At 39.9% G+C, this 18,275-nt stretch overlaps 1 protein-coding gene across 6 annotated transcripts in view; it reads left to right on the top strand.

Moving 5' to 3' along the window:
* The window catches only part of SLC12A7 (solute carrier family 12 member 7), a 325,942-nt gene that overhangs the window by 205,916 nt on the left and 101,751 nt on the right, over positions 1-18,275 (top strand). For all 6 annotated transcript variants that reach the window (XM_078153300.1, XM_078153298.1, XM_078153302.1 and 3 more), the window contains exons 2-5: positions 11,419-11,513; positions 12,339-12,464; positions 13,320-13,466; positions 17,987-18,041. In XM_078153300.1, coding sequence (XP_078009426.1) covers positions 11,419-11,513; positions 12,339-12,464; positions 13,320-13,466; positions 17,987-18,041 — 423 coding nt within the window. The remainder of the gene's footprint in view (positions 1-11,418; positions 11,514-12,338; positions 12,465-13,319; positions 13,467-17,986; positions 18,042-18,275) is intronic.

The raw sequence follows: 18,275 nt of genomic DNA, 5'->3' as shown, positions 1-18,275 counted from the left end.
TCAGTTCATGTAGCCAAGAGATTCATTCTGTCCTCTAAACAATTTTGGCTATTCTGGGTGCCATCATGACCTTGCCCTGGAGCGGATGGATCTTAAATATACTTTCTACCTTGCCTTATACCTGCCAGTGTTCTACACTCAGTGGGTGCTTAATAAATGTTTACTGGACTGAACTAGCATAAAGAAAAAGGGGCAGAGGGGGGATACCTACCTCCATTTCCCCATTAAATCCTCCTCTCTTTATTTTGAAGATGGGGAAAATGAAGCCACTGACTAACTAACCAATGATGGCACAATGGAATGATTAACTTTGAGAATTTGGACACCGTACTCCCAGCTGCCCAGGGACATGGCCCTTACAGTTGGGGTGGGGCGGGCCGGGGAGAAGTGGAGAAGGGGGCGATGATTTTCAGAATTTTTTGTCTTTTGAACATAGAAGAGACCTTAGAGGTCGTAGGACCATAGATCTAGAACTGGAAGTGACCTCAGGGAACATGAGTTCAACTCCCTCACCTTACAGATGAGGAAACTTTGGCTCAGACTGGTTCAAGGGACTTGCCCAAGGTCACATAATAGTAAATGTCAGGTGGAAGACTCAAATCCGTGTCCTCTGTCTCTAGAGTTGATACTCTTTCCACTCACTGTTCTACTAGTCCAACTCCCTCATTTTACATTCAAGGAGACTGAGGCCCAGAGAAGTCACACAGCTGTCTGGGCTCAGACAGGAATTTTTCCAGACTCAGTTAACACCATTATTAGATCGAGCTTCAAGAAAGCAGATAAAATATGCAATCTGAATGTCATGCCCCATCCCAAATAGCCAGGACCTAGCATAATACTCCACACACAGTAGCTGCTTAATAAATATTGAGTTGAACTCAACCTTAGACTCCTCTGGTGAGTCTGCCCTAGTCCTAAGGATGCTTCTGGCTCCAAGATTCTAATTCTAAGGATCTACCTGGAAAGTGAACATGCTAGGGATAGGTGGAGCAGGATAAATGTTCAGAGCTCTCCTTTCTACCCTCTGGGAAGAAGCCAGGAAGGATTAACTGCCTGGGCTTGGTTTTGCCCAGTCTGGGCCAAGGAAGTCTAGTTGTGGGGAACTTTCTTTCAACATTCCTGAAACTCCTCTCAGCCCCTAGACCTGCCCTGTCCTGCAGGGAGGGAAGTCATTTACTCACCCAACACTCAGGGATCACCCACTTCATTTAGGGCCCTGAAATAGAAGCTGGAGTTCTGGTTCCTGCCCTAGGGGTGCTAAAGATAAGAGAGAGGAAAATATCTCTGCCTGGGCTAAAGTTCATGGACTGAAGAATGTCTCTCCATACTCAGCAAATGAGTAGATTGTGCCTGTATTAACCATTCTGTTTTCAAGTCAGTGGTTTGTTTACTTAGCTGCTGACGTCTTCCTCCTAAGGGTCTATTAGTGTTTGTGTAGCCTGGTAAAGGGCAAAATTGGGTTTGTGTTTACTTTTCGTTCCCAGGGCTAATGATGCTTGACAAACAAACACACAAATGAAAACACTATACCCTTTTGATGTGCCAAGAGCCCCTGGCCCTTACAGCTAAGTTACTAAGCCAAATTGTTCCCCTTTTCTCCTTCCTGTCCCCCACCCTTACCCCAGGCTCTTTCTTGAGCACCCTCTCCCTTTCCAACCTTATCTTCTGTTATTTCCCCTAAGCTCTAGGCAAACCAGTCTCTCCCAGGCCTGTTCCTTGAATGAGACTTGCACCCTCCTGACTGCTTAGAGTGTCTCTCCCCATCTCTCCATTTTCAAGTACTAGTCATCCTTGTAGGCTCAGTTCCTAGGCTGCCATCTCTAGGAAGCTCTCCCCAGTGCTCCAACTAGACCACGAATGATCTCTTTTTTCCCCATGCACTCACGCTATGCACTATTTGTACTTTAGTTTTTGTCGATTTCTTATTTGCCCTGTTAGACTGCAAGCTACTTGAAGGTAAAACATAAGACGTTCATATTTGTATCTTGGACAACGTTTCACCTACAGTAGGTACCATTCAAAACATACTAAATGAATAATCTTCAGTCTAGTAATCTGATGATCATTGATGGACCTTTGTCATCACAGAAAAACAGATTAGGTGTGTATATATATACATATATATATACACACATATACATATACATATATATATATATATACACACATATGTACTCTCAGAGCTTAATAATAATGATGACTCATATAGATGCAATACTTTGAGGTTCCCAAAGCACTTCAATATACTCTCTTATGATTTCTCTTTCCTGTTTACCTCTTCATGTTCCACTTGAGTCTGTATTTGAAAGTCAAATTTTCTATTCAGCTCTGGTCTTTTCATCAAGAATGCTTGAAAGTCCTCTATTTCACTGAATGACCATTTTTTCCCCCTGAAGGATTATACTCAGTTTTGCTGGGTAGGTGATTCTTGGTTGTAATCCTATCTCCTTTGCCCTCCAGAATATTATATTCCATGCCCTGCGTCCTTTAATGTAGAAGCTGCTAAATCTTGTGTTATTGTGTTTCCACAGTACTTGAATTGTTTCTTCTGGCAGCTTGTAATATTTTCTCCTTGACCTGGGAACTCTGGAATTTGGCTACAATATTCCTAGGAGTTTTCCTTTGGGGATCTCTTTCAGGAGGAGATCTGTGGATTCTTTCAATTTCTATTTTGCCCTCTGGTTTACTATATCAGGGCAGTTTTCCTTGATAATTTCTTGAAAGATGATGTCTAGGCTCTTTTTTTGATCATGGCTTTCAGATAGTCCAATAATTTTTAAATTCTCTGTCCTGGATCTATTTTCCAGGTCAGTTGTTTTTCCAGTGAGATATTTCACATTGTTTTCTAATTTTTCATTCTTTTGGATTTGTTTACTGTGTCTTGATTTCTCATAAAGTCACTATCTTCCAATTGCTCTATTCTAATTTTTAAGGAAGTATTTTCTTCAGTAATCTTTTGGACTTCCTTTTCCATTTGGCCAATTTTTCTTTTTAGGGCATTCTTCTCATTGGCTTTTTGGACCTCTTTTGCCATTTGGGTTAGGCTATTTTTTAAGGTGTTATTTTCTTCAGTATTTTTTTGGGTCTCCTTTAGCAAGCTGTTGACTTGTTTTTCATGATTTTCTTGCATCACTTCATTTCTCTTCCCAGTTTTTTCTCTTCTACTTGCTTCTCAAAATCCCTTTTGAGCTCTTCCAAGGCCTGGGACTGATTCATATTTTTCTTGGAGGCTTTGGATGTAGGAGCTTTGACTTTGTTGTCTTCTTCTGGTTGTATGTTTTGATCTTCTTTGTCACCAAAGTAAGATAATATAGTCTGACTCTTTTTGCACTGCTTGCTCATGATCCCAGCCAATTACTTGAGTTTTAAACTCTTTGTTAAGGTGAGAGTCTGCTTCCAGTGTGGAGAATGTACTGTCCCAAGCTTCGGGGGTTTATACAGCTGTTTTCAGAGATACTTGTAGGGACCTGTAAATTTTCAGTTCTTCCAAGGTGGTATGATAAGGGGTGAGGTGTGTACTCCTTTCCTGGCCTGTGCTCTCGTCTATGAGTGACTACAAGCACTCCTTTCTGTCCTGGAACTGTGAAGGAGGTTTCCTCTGGACTGCCACTACAAGCTCCACCACGCCAGCATTCCTCCTCACCCCAGGACCGCCACCCAGAACTGTGACCCAGATCCAAGCATGGGCAAAGCAAGAGATTCCTGCCTTAGCACCAGCAAAGAGATCCCTGCAGTCCCCCTCTGATCAGCCACTCAGTTCCCCCTCAGTGTATGTGCAGGAAGCTCAGGATGCAGTCACCACCCAGGCGCCCGTGATCTGTGCTCTTTGCTCTGGAACTGGCTCTGACCTAGCTCTTCTCTCACCGCAAAAACAGACTTTTCCCACTGACCTTTTAAGTTGTCTTTGGCATTCGTGGATTGAGGAGTCTGGAAACCGCCACAGCTGCCTGTGATTCAGTCCCCTGGGGCCTGCGCGCCTGTGCCAAACTGCGCTTCTCTCCCACCCAACACGATATGCCTTTCCAATCAACCATCTAGCCTGTCTTGGGCTGGAAATTTGTTTTACTCTTTTTATGGGTTCTGCTGCTTTAGAATTTGTTTAAAGCCATTTTTTATGGGTATTTGGAGGGGTTTGGAGGAGAGCTCAAGCAAGTCACTGCTTTCATGCTGCCATCTTGGCTCTGCCCCCCTGAAAATTTTAAATTCTTAAGAGTCCTTCACAGCCTATTCCCAGTATGTTCCTTGTTGCCTGAATTTCTCTGCTTGTTGCCTGAATTTCTGAGGCTTGAGACCTTATCTTTCTATCTGCCTCTGCACTGGCCGTTCCTCTCTCCCTTTCCCTCCTCAATCCCATATTTTAGAACCTCTCCTTTTCTGTAAGGCACCATTAAGCACCATTTTCTATAGGAATTCTTTCTTGCTCCTTTTGAGCTGCTAGATCCTCTCCCACAAGAAGCAGCTTGGATAGTGAGCCAACCTTAAAGACATAAGGACTTGAATTTAAATCTTGCCTCTGACACATACTGACTTTGACTGGCAAGTCAAGTAACTCCTCAAGTGTTCTTTTCCAAAGAAGATGCCCATGTGCATTGATAATTTCCTCATCTCCTGTATTTCCTGTGTCATTGAATCTGTGGTCTAGTTCCTCTCTCTAATCTTTTTTATTGTAACCCCCCCCCCCATGAATTCCTTAAGGTCTAGGACTATTTTATTTTTGTCTTTTTATCTCCAGTGCCTCTCCCTTTGTAAGAACTTGCTCTTAACATTGACTTGTTCTGCATTGCCCTAGAGGGCCAGAGCTGTTACATAAATGGTGAAGATTACTGGGAAGCAGATTTATTTATGGGGAAAAAACTTCCTGGAAGAGCTGCCTCAAAGTAGAATAGGCTTCCCTTTACTGGATTGTTGTTCACCCTTCTTCTTAGAGGAGCAGTGATATCAGCCCCGTGATTGACGTCTTGACTTGCAAGTGAGTTGGATTTAAGTGAGGCAGAGCTGTGCAAAGTCTCAGCCTCACTCCCTAATCCAGAGTCATCAGTGTCCAGTGGCAAGATGTAAAGTCAAGATGCCTGGTGATTGCCCAGCCTTTTACTGGAAGGCTGAATGACAGTATGTTGGAGATATTCTTGTGAGGATTTTTGTTAAGGTATAAGTTGGACTGTATCCACCTTTGAGGCTAACTCTCACTTTCTCCCATCTTTTTTTTTTTTGGCAGTGGGGTTAGTAAGCGTCACGTGTCTGAGGCTAGATTTGAACTCAGGTCCTCCTGACTCCAGGGCCAGTGCTCTATCCACTGCGCCAACCAGCTGCCTGGCTTTCTCCTTCCTTAAAATGGGAATACTACTCCCCACCTGAGGATTGTTTCGAAAGAATGAAAACTATAGGACTTTGAAAACTTGATTCAGTTGTATTGGTTATTTCTCTGTCGGCCTCTGAAAAAAGGAGGGCATTTGGAATGGGCAACCCCAACAGCATTTTGCTGCTCAGCATCTAACCAAGCCCTCAGAAAGCAAAGCAGCTGGGCCGTGTTAATCTCTTGAAGATTTATTGTGTGGGTTTCCTCCTTCATTATGAACACTGTATCCCCTAGAGTACCTGGCAAATGGTTGTTTGGTTCATGTGTCGTTCTTTGTCGATCATAATGACATCACTGTGTTGGAGTCAAGGTACAGTGTGTCTGACTGTGACTGATTAGGCCAATATGAGCTCTTCAGAAGGCTCTACCACAGGTTGGGCACGATATAGTCCCTGTGAACGTTTGGGGTGGAGATGCCTCTAAATTTGTGCATCTCACATTCTCTCAGGGCACAGCGTCTTTGATGTGGGCATGCCATGCTGTCCTTTGCCAGTGTCCCCCATGTTATGCAACTGATTTTAAACCTGGCAAATAGTAGGCACTGAATTAATACTTGTCAGTGATTATGAATTAAGTACCTACTGGGTACAGAGAGCAGTATGCTAGGGGAAGGGCAGAGTTCAGATAAGGACAACCGGAACAGCTCCGGATTTTCTGGGGCTTACAATGTATTTTGCCCTTGACCTTTGTTGACATAACCTTCAGATTAGGCTGTTGTGTGTTTTGTAGCTCTGTGTCATTTACACAGGGACCCACGTAGCAGATTCCTGTTCTGGTTATTCTCCAGGAAAACATTTGTCAGTGTAAATGACAACCTCTGGAAAAAAACATGTTTTTTTCCCTTTCGATTTTAACTGCTTGGTATTTACAGCCAAATTTGTTGACTGGTCTTTTTACTTTTCAATTTCCTTAAGATGGACTCTGGTCAGCAGTTTGGTCTTTAAAGATTCTTTTTCTCACAGGGTGTTTGTTACGGGTCAGGCACTGAGCGAAGTGCTGGTGATGCTAACTGTAATGAAAAGAGACCTGGGCCTAGAGTCAGGAAGATCTGAGTTCCAATCCAGCTTCAGACACTTAATAGCTGTATGACCCTGGGCAAGACCCAGTTCACCTCAGTTTCCTCCACTGTAAAATGGGGATAATAATAGCACCTACCTCACTAGTTGTTGTGAAGGGACTGAATGAGATGATTGTAAAATGCTTAACAAAATGCCTAGCACATACTGAGTACTACATAAATGCTTATTCCCTTCTATTTCACCAAAGAAGCAAACACAGGTTCTCTGCCCTCGAGGAGGTCCCCTTATGATGGGGGAGACAACATATGTTTTACTAGGTACACACAAGGCACGTACCGTATAAATGGGAGGTAAAATGGGAGGAGCTCAGGCACTGCAGGCCCAGACAGAAGACCTTTTGCAAGAAGGTGTAACAAGAACCCAGTGCCCCTTGCTGTCCTCTTAGTTAGGCTGTTTTGGGCGCAGACATTTGTGTTGCCGGAAAGGAGTAAATGTGGTTGCTTTTTGTATTTATTAGAAGTTACATTGGGCATGGTGGTTCTGTCTAGGAACTCCTCAGAAACGAGGATTCTGGACATTACTCTGCAGGTACATACACAATTAATTGTATTAATGTATTGTGTATACAAACAGGTCAGTCCCCATTATGAGATTTTCACATTGGGAATTTATCTTAATTGGAAAAATAAATTAGAGATTTTTTTTTCATTTTTAGCATTCTTTGCACCAGAATTGTATTCATATTAGTAATACATTCATGTTATGAAACTATAGAATGCTCACTTTGCAGAGGGTCCTTAGAGATTATCTTATTTTTCAGATGAAGAAACTGAGACCCAGAGATATTAAGTTATTTGTCCTAAGTCTCACAGCTATCTTGGGAGAGGTGCTGAAATAACCCACTTAGATATTAGGAAATATCTTAATCTTAAATTAAAACATTAAATTCATAATGTTTTAAATTTTTAATTAAATTATAATGTTTCTAATTTTAATTTAAACCATGATGTTTAAATTTGTGGGAAGCATTTTATTAAGCATTAGGAATAATGTCCAAGAGATAGTAGCCTTTTTGCTGGGTCAGGGATGGAACAAGACATGTAAGCCATATAACTATAACTTTAACAAACAAGTTAAAGTACTTAACATGGGAGGTGGCACGTAGTAGGTGTTGGAATACTTCTCCCTTCCTTATAAATCTCATTTTATCCTCATAGCAAACTTAGGTAGTTGCTATCATTCTTCCCATTTTAGAGAGGTAACCTGGGCAGAAAGAGAGGTGAATGTGTTTTTTTTGCACAGGCCAGATTTCACTCAGCTGCCTAAGGTAGCACTACCTATTCCACCTGAGGCAGTTCTTCCAAGAAGTTTTTCCCTTAACTCAACTCAAAATCTGCTCAGGTCCAGAGTCTGCTATCCCAAATAGCAGTTTATGTGTACCTATAGTAGTTTATACTGCTTCTAAGGGGGCAGCTACGTGTCTTAGTGGATATAGTTCTGGGCTTGGAGTCAGGAAGGCTCATCTTCCTGAGTTCAAATCACTTATTAGCTATGTGACTCTGGACAAGTCACTTAACCTTGTTTGTCTCAGTTCCTCATTTGTAAAATGAACTAGAGAAGGAAATGGCAAACCACTCCACTATCTCTGCCATGAAAATCCCAAATGAGGTCACAAAGAGTCAGGCACAACAGAAAAACATCTGAGTGGCAATAGTACTACTGCATTTCCCACCCCAACCCCCCAAATTGATGGAATTTCATGTTTTAAATCTTATGAGAAGATATAATTTAGAAAGTTCTTTATAACATATGGAAAAGTGGAAAAAAATAGCCTTTTGTAAGAATGTCAAAGAAATCCTTCTCCCAAACAAAACACCTAGCACCGTGATGAGTGGTAATGTTGCCAGATAATGTGCGAATAGAAAGAAGACATTCAGAGTGTATATTTCTTTTTTCCCTTCTAAGAGTGAAGATAATTTATTCATTTTACTCCCAAGCAGTTTTCGTAAGATTGCATCACTTGCATAAAGCCAAGTATGAGGAGCTTAAATAAACAGTTTCATACTCTATAGCTGAGTCACAGTAGTTTGTTGCATACCACCCCCTTCTGAGTTTTAAAGTAAGCTTAATTTATCCAGTTGATGCTTTTGAAAACATAGTTAGATGAATATTCCATTTTGTTCAAGAATGAGGAATATTCATTAACTGTATATTTATATGTATGCTTATCTTTATACCCACATGTGTAAATTGATCTTTTTCCTGCATGGAATTTAACTCAGGGGGTCCAGAGTTTTTCTTTGATCGTTGTCTTTTGGCTTGGGTTTAGGACTGTTCTGCTTGACCTCAGTGGACAGAACTTGGGGTAACAGGTCAGAGTTGCAAAAAAGACTTATGTTCGCTCCGTGCAAGGATGAATTTTTATAAGAGCCGCCCCAAAGTGTAATGAGCTTTATTTGGAGCCAGTGGATTTCTCTTTTCCTGGAGGTCTGTAGGCAAAGGCTGAATGGCCACTTGCAGAACTGTTTTAGGATTCCTTTGAGGTAGCTATTATACTAGGTGACTTTAAATTTCCTTTGACAGCCTCTGAAACCTTTTTTTTTTTAAATAAATAAATTAGGCTTCTGGTTTATGACCAATAATCGCCAATAAAACTCTTGGGTCTTAGTAGTATGCTGGATGATAATTCCACAGTTTGCTCTCATTCTATTGGGAAATTTTTGCTGTTAAAATGTGGGTAAATGTTTGCGTGAATACTGGAGAATTTCAAGACTTGACATAATTTCTTACTTGTAGGTTTAGGTGGAGCCAGCAATAGGTATAAATACTCTTAGCTTTCTTTTACTACTGAGTCTGTCACCAAAGGGCTGTGACATTGAAGGAAAATATTTATACCTGATTAGATCATAGCTTATGAGATAAATTTTAAAACTGTCAGAGGCTAAAGTTAAGTGGCTAGGCCATTATTACCAGGCCATTGTTACCATCTGTATCAGAGGAAGCATTTGAATTCCTCACTTCAGATGTAATATTCTAACTACAGTACCATGCTAGAAGAGTGAGTGAGTGTGAGTGTGTGTGTGTGTGTGTGTGTGTGTGTGTGTGTGTAAGAAAGTACATGAGCACTGGTTCAGAATCAAGGAATGTGATTCAGTTATGAGCAGCTCTTTGCAACTCCATTTGGAGTTTTTTTAGCAAAGATACCGGAGTGGTTTGCCATTTCAACAGATCAGGAAACCGAGGCAAACAAGGTTAAGTGGCTTGCCCAGGGTTTCCCAGCTAATAAATGTCTGAGATCAGATTTGAACTGGGGAAGTTGTCTTCCTAACTCCAGGCCCAGCATTCTATGCACTGTGGTGCCACCTAGCAGTCTCCATCAAGGAATACCTGGGTTCGTGTTCCACCTCTGATACCTACTGGTTGTGTGACCCTGAGCAAGTCATTTAACCTAGAAGTACTCAGCAGTTCTGTTAAACTAGATATTTCAGAACAGGTACTGATCTGCACTGGTCCCTAGGTGTCCCCTATACCAATACTAAACCTGCCCTCTCCAGACTTGTGATTTAATTGATATAGCAACCTTTCAGTGATCAGTTTGTGTATATAAAGTAATATAGCTGTAGAGCTGTAGAAATATCTAGATGTATTTATTCTGTAAATTCTGTAGAGGTTCAGAGAAATGTCCAAAGTTTCATCTTTGTAACAAAAAAATAATAATTCTGTCAAACTGGAAATTGCCTTCATGTTGTGAGTGTGCATCATTTTGGACAGTGAGAAGCTTTAAAAAATTTTTTGGTATTGCTATTTTTTCCCCCCATTATGAATTTTCCTCTCATTCTAAGGCCTGCGAGGACAAAAATCAGAACTTGTGAGATGCCATCTATCAGTGGAAGCTCAACAGGGGTGTACGATGGCTTTTCATACATTTACTATGCAGAACCAAAGAATCTATGATTCCAGTTATGATATTTGGAGCTGGAAAAGGGACCTTATAGATTAGGAAACTGAGGCTGAGAGATGTTGAATGATTGGCATTCCTTTAATGGTTTCTGTTTCAAAACTTTTTTCTGCATTTATTTCCTTTGATACTTATGTGGTTTATTTGGAGTGACGGTCTGGAAACCACCACAGCTGCCCATGATTCAGTCCCCTGAGGCCTGCTCCATGTTCTCCAAGTCTTTTGGTCTTTGCCTGCAGGGCCCGCACTGAACCGTGCTCCTCTCCCAACCCAGCGCAACAGACCTTTCCCCCAACCTTCCAGGTTGTCTTGGGCTGGAAATTTATTTCACTCTGTCTTTTTGTGGGTTCTACTGCTCTAGAATTTATTTAGAGACATTGTTTACAGGTATTTGGAGGGGTTTGGGCGAGAGCTCAAGCAAGTCATTGCTTTTTTTTTTTGAGTCAGTGGGGCTAAGTGACTTTTTTGAAATAATCCATTGTCATGGAATATATCCCACAGAAGAGACTGCTCTTTTTTCATTTTTAGATATCTATTTACTTACTTACTTGCTAACTAGGCAGTGGGGTGAATTGACTCTCAAGTGTTTTGTGTCTGAGGCCAGATTTGAACTCGGGTCCTCCTGACTCCAGGGCTGGTACTCTATCCACTGCACCACCTAGATGCCCCAGAAGAGAGTGATCTAGCCATCTATATAGAAAAAACAGAATGATAAAAATTGTCAGTTGTCCAAATATAGCGAGCAGTTACATGACTGCTAGTAGACTTGTAGGTATGTAGATAGCCATAGCAGCTGGATGATAAGTTGGAACCAGCACACAATGGGATGGAGAATGTGCCATATGGTATTTGGAAACTGTACAGTGCTTTCAACAATCCCCAGTTGCTCCCTTTCACAAATTTCCATCCTTTTTATCTCAGTGATCCTGTATGGTTAAAAATCCTGATATGTCACCTTCTGAAGAGTGGTGGGTATGGTGCTCCTGAACGGAATGGAGACAGATACATGGGGATGCAGGTTGGCTACAGCTTTAGATTCCTTTCAAAATGGACTAATGATGCTTTTTTCTTCTCTTTCCTAATAGGAGATGGGGCCCCTAGAGAAAACAGCCCTTTCATTAACAATACTGACATGGAAAGAGAAAATGTCTACGAAGGAAAGAACATGGCTCTGTTTGAGGTAACTTGCTTTCTTTTATGTATTGAATATACAAGCACAACTAATTGGTACCAAGGATATTTAGTAGTTAATTTAAAGGTAAAGGTAAAGTCTGTTAATTCAGCATTGACATATTAGTGAATGTTTTGAAAGTGATTTAAATGAATCTTCCCCCCCACCCAGTTTTTCTGCATGTGAAGCTTATCACATAAGTTGTATAAGAGAAAAGAGGAATTCTACCTATAATAATCTTTTGTTTACTAACTGTTTAAACTAGGTTATTAGAATGGTAAAGCTAGCAAAAATGTCAGTACTTCAATATTAAAAAGTTAAAAGCATTAAAAAATGCCAGGAAGTTAAAAGTGTGAATGGCTAGATCTGCCTTTCCTGAATTAGTCTTTTAAAATTAAGCTTCTTAGTTGTTCTTATTGCTGTAAATTGGGGAAGCAGGGAAAGAACGAAGAAGGTTGGTATGCACTTGGTTGTTGAAAGAGAACTTTTGAATTAACTCTTCGATCAAATTGGCTTTTTTGAAGGAAGAAGTCTTAATTTTATACCTCCTGAGCACTGACAGACTTCACTGATAAGCATTAGAGCCACTTGGGAAATGCTTATTTATCCATTTACTCAGGGCAAGTTAAGTACTTATGCTCTGCAGATTGAAGAGACTGATTTCCTTCACTGAGTGGTTTGTTCAGTATATGTGAGCAGAGATTTCTTTTCCTTTGTGTTTTTTCTTTTTAAACTGTTGGAAGATTTTTAAAATGCCAGTGTTAAGTGGGAAGGGTGCATTCTTACAGCAAAACAAAATGTTATTTTTTTGTTACCATCTTCATATCCAAACAGGAAGAAATGGATAGCAACCCCATGGTATCATCACTTCTTAATAAACTAGCAAATTATACCAATTTGACTCAAGGTGTGGTTGAACATGAAGAGGATGAAGATAATAGCAAGCGAAAAGAAATTAAGGTAATTTCATTGAAGATCTATTCTTCTCCATCTTTTCCTTCTGTCCTCCTCCTCCTCCTTTAAAGAATACAAAGATTACTATTTGTTAATAAAACAAAACAAAATACAACACAACATTCTGAGAACAAAATTCAGCCATAAAAGTTCTTGTCCAATAAGGTATCTTCCGATATTTGTTAATTTGTTATATTGAGATTGCATAACATTACTTAATACATATAAGCACAGAGAGAACTTTGTTCAATGGTCCTTTTATTGTAAATTATCCCTCAAGAAATAAAACAGGGCATGAGTGTGTGTTTATACAGAGTGTCCCAAGACTTAGTGCAGTTTTAAAGAGTTTTGGGACACTCTGTATCTTATGCTTGCTTAAAGCTGTTTGTTTTTGATACAGAGGATGCTTTGTATAGCTTTGTGTAAGATTTTAAAATGGAAGAGGGTGGGGACCTCTTCAGTTTGTCTTCAACGTTTTCTGTTGTAACTATGTAGTTTAATTGATGGGAATGTTGGACAAATAAGTTTATAAAACAGTCTCTCATTGGAAAAAGTGCAGGCACATATTGTGATTGTGAAATCCTAGGACTTATAAACAATTATTCCTAAACTTTTTTTTTTCCTGTACTATATGAAGACTCCTCAAATAAAAAACAGTGCCCCTCTTGGCCATCTCTCTATCACAGGGACTCAAACTTTTAGGGAATTGTGGAAATATTAAATTCCCTGTGGCTCCAAAGCCAGAAATAAAACATCCCTGACCTCAGTGGGCTTGCACTCTGCCGGAGGGATTGAGGCAATGTTGTTGATTGTCTTAGATTTGTTGATGTTGTCTTAGATTTTATTTGCCTTCTGTTTCAGTCTCCCCGGATGGGAACGTTCATTGGTGTATACTTGCCCTGCCTGCAGAACATCCTTGGAGTCATTCTGTTTCTGCGTTTAACATGGATTGTAGGCGCAGCAGGAATCCTTGAATCCTTCATCATCGTGTTCATGTGCTGTACTTGTGTGAGTAGGACATTGCCATAATCATATTAGCATACTCTTGAAATAATGGTTTACCTATAGTACTTGTTTCTTACCTCTTACTAGACAACACTTCAGTGGCGTAGCAGAAATGGTATACAGTATGACCAAACTATAACCTTATAAAAGGAAAGCAGTCAAACTGCATCTCTTTTAAAAAAAAAAAGATTCACATTGCTAATTCAGACTGATTTTATCTAGTTAGTCTGAGTGAAAGTTTTTACTCTGCCTGCACCTGGTATGTGGAGACAAAATTATGCCCTGTTTATTCCTTGCTTAAGCCTTAGAATCAGTTTCATAGATGGGAGGTACGCCTAGACCCGTTTAGCCATGCCCCACCCCCATCCCCAGAGGTGTTTCAGCTGAGACTGGAGAAGAGAGTCACTTCTTTAAGGTCACATAGCTTGTTGGTATCAGTGGTGGGACTAGAATAAGAGCTATACTATGTAGGTATAGCATACAAATGGAATAACTAAGTGATTACCTGAGTTATTTGAATGCTTTGTTACGGTTCAAATAGTAAACCTTTCGGATGCAAAATAACATAATGCAAGAAATTAATTATTAACATTAATTAATGTTATATATAACATTTAAATTTCCCTGAAGAGCTCAAAATCACCTTTTTTATTCATCCTTTAGAGTGCTTTTGTCATCAACTGTATCTGATAAGCAAATTCTTTGACTTTATACCTAACATTCTAAAATAACTCCATGGAAGATCAGATTATGAGACAGAAATGTTGCCCTGGATTCCTAACTCCTAGGTATTACTTCTTTCCTAATACTCAAAATTGTCCTCTTTAAAAATTCAGAGGTGACCTTAGCCACTAAGTGTATTGACCTTCTTAGTCATCCATTTATCCAACAAATGCAGCCATATAATTCACAGGGGCAGCAAAGTCATTTTGCACCTATAAAGTTAGGAAACCCTTATGTGACACAGTTTGGTCAATTGCCCATTTGAAAACAAGACTGTTCAAAAAGAGTCAGCAAAATTACAGTAACATTTAACAAAATAAGACCAGCACAGCATCCTGCAACCTGCCCACCAGAAGAGTCAGATTTGTGAATTTACATGCAACTGTCTGTACTACCTCACCTGAGACACATACAAGCTGTGTGTGCCAGGGCAGGTCATTTAAACTCTCAGCGCTTGAAGCCAGAGGTGTGAAACTGGAAGCCTTTGGGCTACATGTACAGTCCTGCATTTAACCCGAACCGGATTAAAATGTAGTTGGCATGTGTTTAACAAAAATGAGTAAAAATACAGCAAAACAAAGATAATGTTCACTTTTGGTTTTCTGTGTCAGTATGTGGCCCACAAGGGTCTATTTCTATTTGAGTCTGACCCTATCAGTCTAGGCAGCTTTCTAAAGTTAAAACAGAAAAAATGACCATCTACACTGGTCTACATCTACGTATCACACATCTGTCCATCCCCATCCTGTGGGGTTAAAAGCTGCCTTCTCTAGTGACATCATTTCAAGAATATTATTATAAAGCCAATTACCAGCATCAGCAGGGGTATACTTATGCCGCGCTCAGTACTGTGCAAGGGAAAAATGAGAAAAAAATTTTTTTAATGTGCTTTATGCCTTTGAGAAATTTATAATCTTAACTCAAGAGATAAAAGAGACACACGTGAAATAGTTAGCTAAGGGGACTTCAAAGACAATATGAGATTAAGAGCTCAAAATGAGCCACACTTACAAGGAGAGTTCAGAGGAAAGATAAGAACCCTGAGGGAAAACCTCTGGGCAAAAAGACGTTAAATGGCTCTGAACAGATGAGTAAAATCTGAAAATCTGGGCATATGGCAGGAGGGGGAATGGGGGGAGGGGGGTATCATTCAGATAAGTACACGGGTAAAAGTCTGAAGGTAGGAGAAGTAGATGTTTATTTGAAGGGTAGTTAGGGAATAGCTGGAACAGAATATGGAGGAGGAGCAGGTTGAATAGACAGAAAAGAAGGTCTGAATTTGGAGTGATGCAGGTGACCAGTGGGGCTTTGAGAAGGGGACTGACATCATCCTTGACCTTTCTGCATCATCTATGTTGTGGATGACCCTTTCCTTTTAAAATTCAGCGATTGATTCCACTTCTACTCAGTTACCTTTGATATACCCTTTCCCCACCCTGCCTTCTTCCGCTCCCCTGGGTTTGCTCTTCTGGCCCTACGTACTCATCCATATGTATGAATGCGTATACACACAGAAACATCTATTAGGGATACACATGTAGACTTGTCAGCCATCAGTGTGCAGATGCCTCTCAGTTTCTCCAAACATTCAGTATCTTCATGTTTATACCACATCTTGAACTCATCACACCTATAGTGGAAGTCTCTCCACTCCAAACCCAGATACTCCAAATTGGATTACTATTTTTTTTTAACATGCGTTGTTTCAAAATTTTGAGTTCCGAATTCTCCTCCTGACTCCTTGAGAAGGCAAGAAATATATCAATTATACATGTGACATCACATAAAACACATTTCCTTATTAACAAAAGAAAACACATACACTAAAAGAAGAAAAATAAAGTGAAAAAGTACATTTCAAGCTGCACTCAGAGTTCATCAGTTTTGTCTCTGAAATTGGAGAGCATTTTCCACCATGGGTTCTTTAGAACTGTCTTGGATCACCATCTTGATCAGAATAGCTAAGTCTTGAGGCGTCTAGGTAGCACAGTGAATAGAGCTCTGGCCTTGGAGTCAGGAGGACCTGAGTTCAGATCCAGCCTCAGATACTTAACGCTTACTAGCTGTGTGAACCCTGGCCAAGTCACTTAACCCTGATTGCCTCACCAAAAAGTGCAAAAAAAAAAAAAAAGCTAAATCTTTCACAGTTGCATATTGCTGTTACTGTATACTCCTGTTTCTGCTCACTTCATTTGCCATTAATTCATATAACACTTTCCAGGTTTTTCTGAAATCATTTTGCTCATCTTATAGCAAAATAGTATAAGGATCACTACTGTTCTTAAAGTGTTCAAGTTTCTTAGGCTTCAACTTCAGCCTTACATTGGTTCTTCCTTCTCCTGCCTTATGGCCAGTCAGTCAAATTTTATTTTTCCTTCTTACTCCCTTAACTGCTTCTTTACATCTCTCCTTCTTGCCCTAACTGTAGTTCAGGCCATCAGTATCATGCCTGGGATTATTTCAACAGCTCTTGAATTGGTCTCAGGACATTTAATCTCTAGTAAACCCTATATTCTGACACTGTATCCATCTTAAAAAAATACCACTTCCCACTTCGCAATTTGCAATGATTTCTCACTAGTCTTTGGATAAAATAAGTTATTCATTCCTTTGTAATTGAGCCCCCAGATGATCTCTTGGGTCCTTTTCTGCTGTAAATATTATGATCAATACAAGTCATAATTCTGACATTGCATAATTCTGGTCAAGTCAATTAACCTTTCAGGCCATGGTATCCTCACCTGTAAAATGTGGCATTAATATTCCAATTCATGAGGATGTTGTGAGGGAAGTCATTTTTAAATCTTAAAATGGGATTTATTAAAATAATCTCCTGTAATTATTCAGATTCTCCATGTCTTTCAAAAGCCCGGCCCAATCCTAGCACCATGGATTCATTACTATCACAGAACAATCATACTGCTTTGTATTGTCATTTAACTTCAAATTTGTGTTTGTGGGAGGGAAATGATCATAAGGGCCTCATCATTCGTTAAGTCATCAATAGGACACAAGTACAATAGAAGGTACAATATCACACATACACACACACCCACACACACCCAATATGAAGTCAGTCACAGATCAGACTTTCTAAAGAATATAGGACTAAAGATGTCTTTATCAACAGGAGTTTCAAATATTTCAAAACTATCATGATACAACACACTTAAAAAAATTATCAAGTTTCCATTTATTTTTCTTAGCTCTTAACTTCAGTGATGCAAACTTTATTTTGCATTGTTTTGTGTTTTAACTATCTCTCCTACCACCCCTAACCCAAAGACAGCTTTTTGTTTGTTTGTTTGTTTTTTGGCTAGGCAGTGGGGTTAAATGACTTGCCCAGGGTCACACAGCTAGTAAGTGTTATGTGTCTGAGGCCGGATTTGAAAACGTGTGATTTGGGGAGATCCACAGTTCCCCGCCACCCTTTTTTTTTTTTTTGGCTAGGCAATGGGGTTAAGTGACTTGCCTAGGGTCACACAGCTAGTAAGTGGCAAGTGTCTGAGGTGCATTTGAACTCAAGTCCTCCTGACTCCAGGGCCGGTGCTGTATCCACTGCACTACCTAACTGCCCCAGCTTTTTGTTTTTAAAGTTAAATTTATCAGGGTAACCATTTAAAAATGTCTACAGTGAAACCATTTTTTTAAAAGCCGAGAGAAAATAATCAGAATATAAGTTCATGAAATACAGAAATTTAAATCTAAAATGCACTTGGTTATTGGTATACCTGTGATTTTTAAATGCTACTTTTTTTTATAAAGTAAGAAAACATGCTTTCACATTTTCTTTTTTCCAGACAATGCTGACAGCAATATCTATGAGCGCCATAGCAACAAACGGTGTAGTTCCAGGTAACAAATTTGGACCATTCTACCCTCTTAACCTTGTTTCCCATTTATAATGTATTTTGAAGACTGGCTTTTGTCAAGAAGGCCTGCGGGTTCAGTGACTAATTATAATGTGACCTTGGGGAGAATGATAGCAGATGACAGACCTCCTAGTTGTGGTAGTAACTGCTATTCAAAAGACAGGGCTAACGATGTTTTTTGCCAGAGGTTGCCAACATCTGGTGTCTATGAAATTAA

Source organism: Phascolarctos cinereus, unplaced genomic scaffold (genome assembly GCF_003287225.1).
Source record: "Phascolarctos cinereus isolate Bilbo 61053 unplaced genomic scaffold, phaCin_HiC Scaffold_4;HRSCAF=312, whole genome shotgun sequence".
Taxonomy (NCBI): Eukaryota; Metazoa; Chordata; class Mammalia; order Diprotodontia; family Phascolarctidae; genus Phascolarctos; species Phascolarctos cinereus.
The sequence above is the reverse complement of the archived record's forward strand: the minus strand, read 5'-3'. Positions and strand labels throughout refer to the sequence as shown.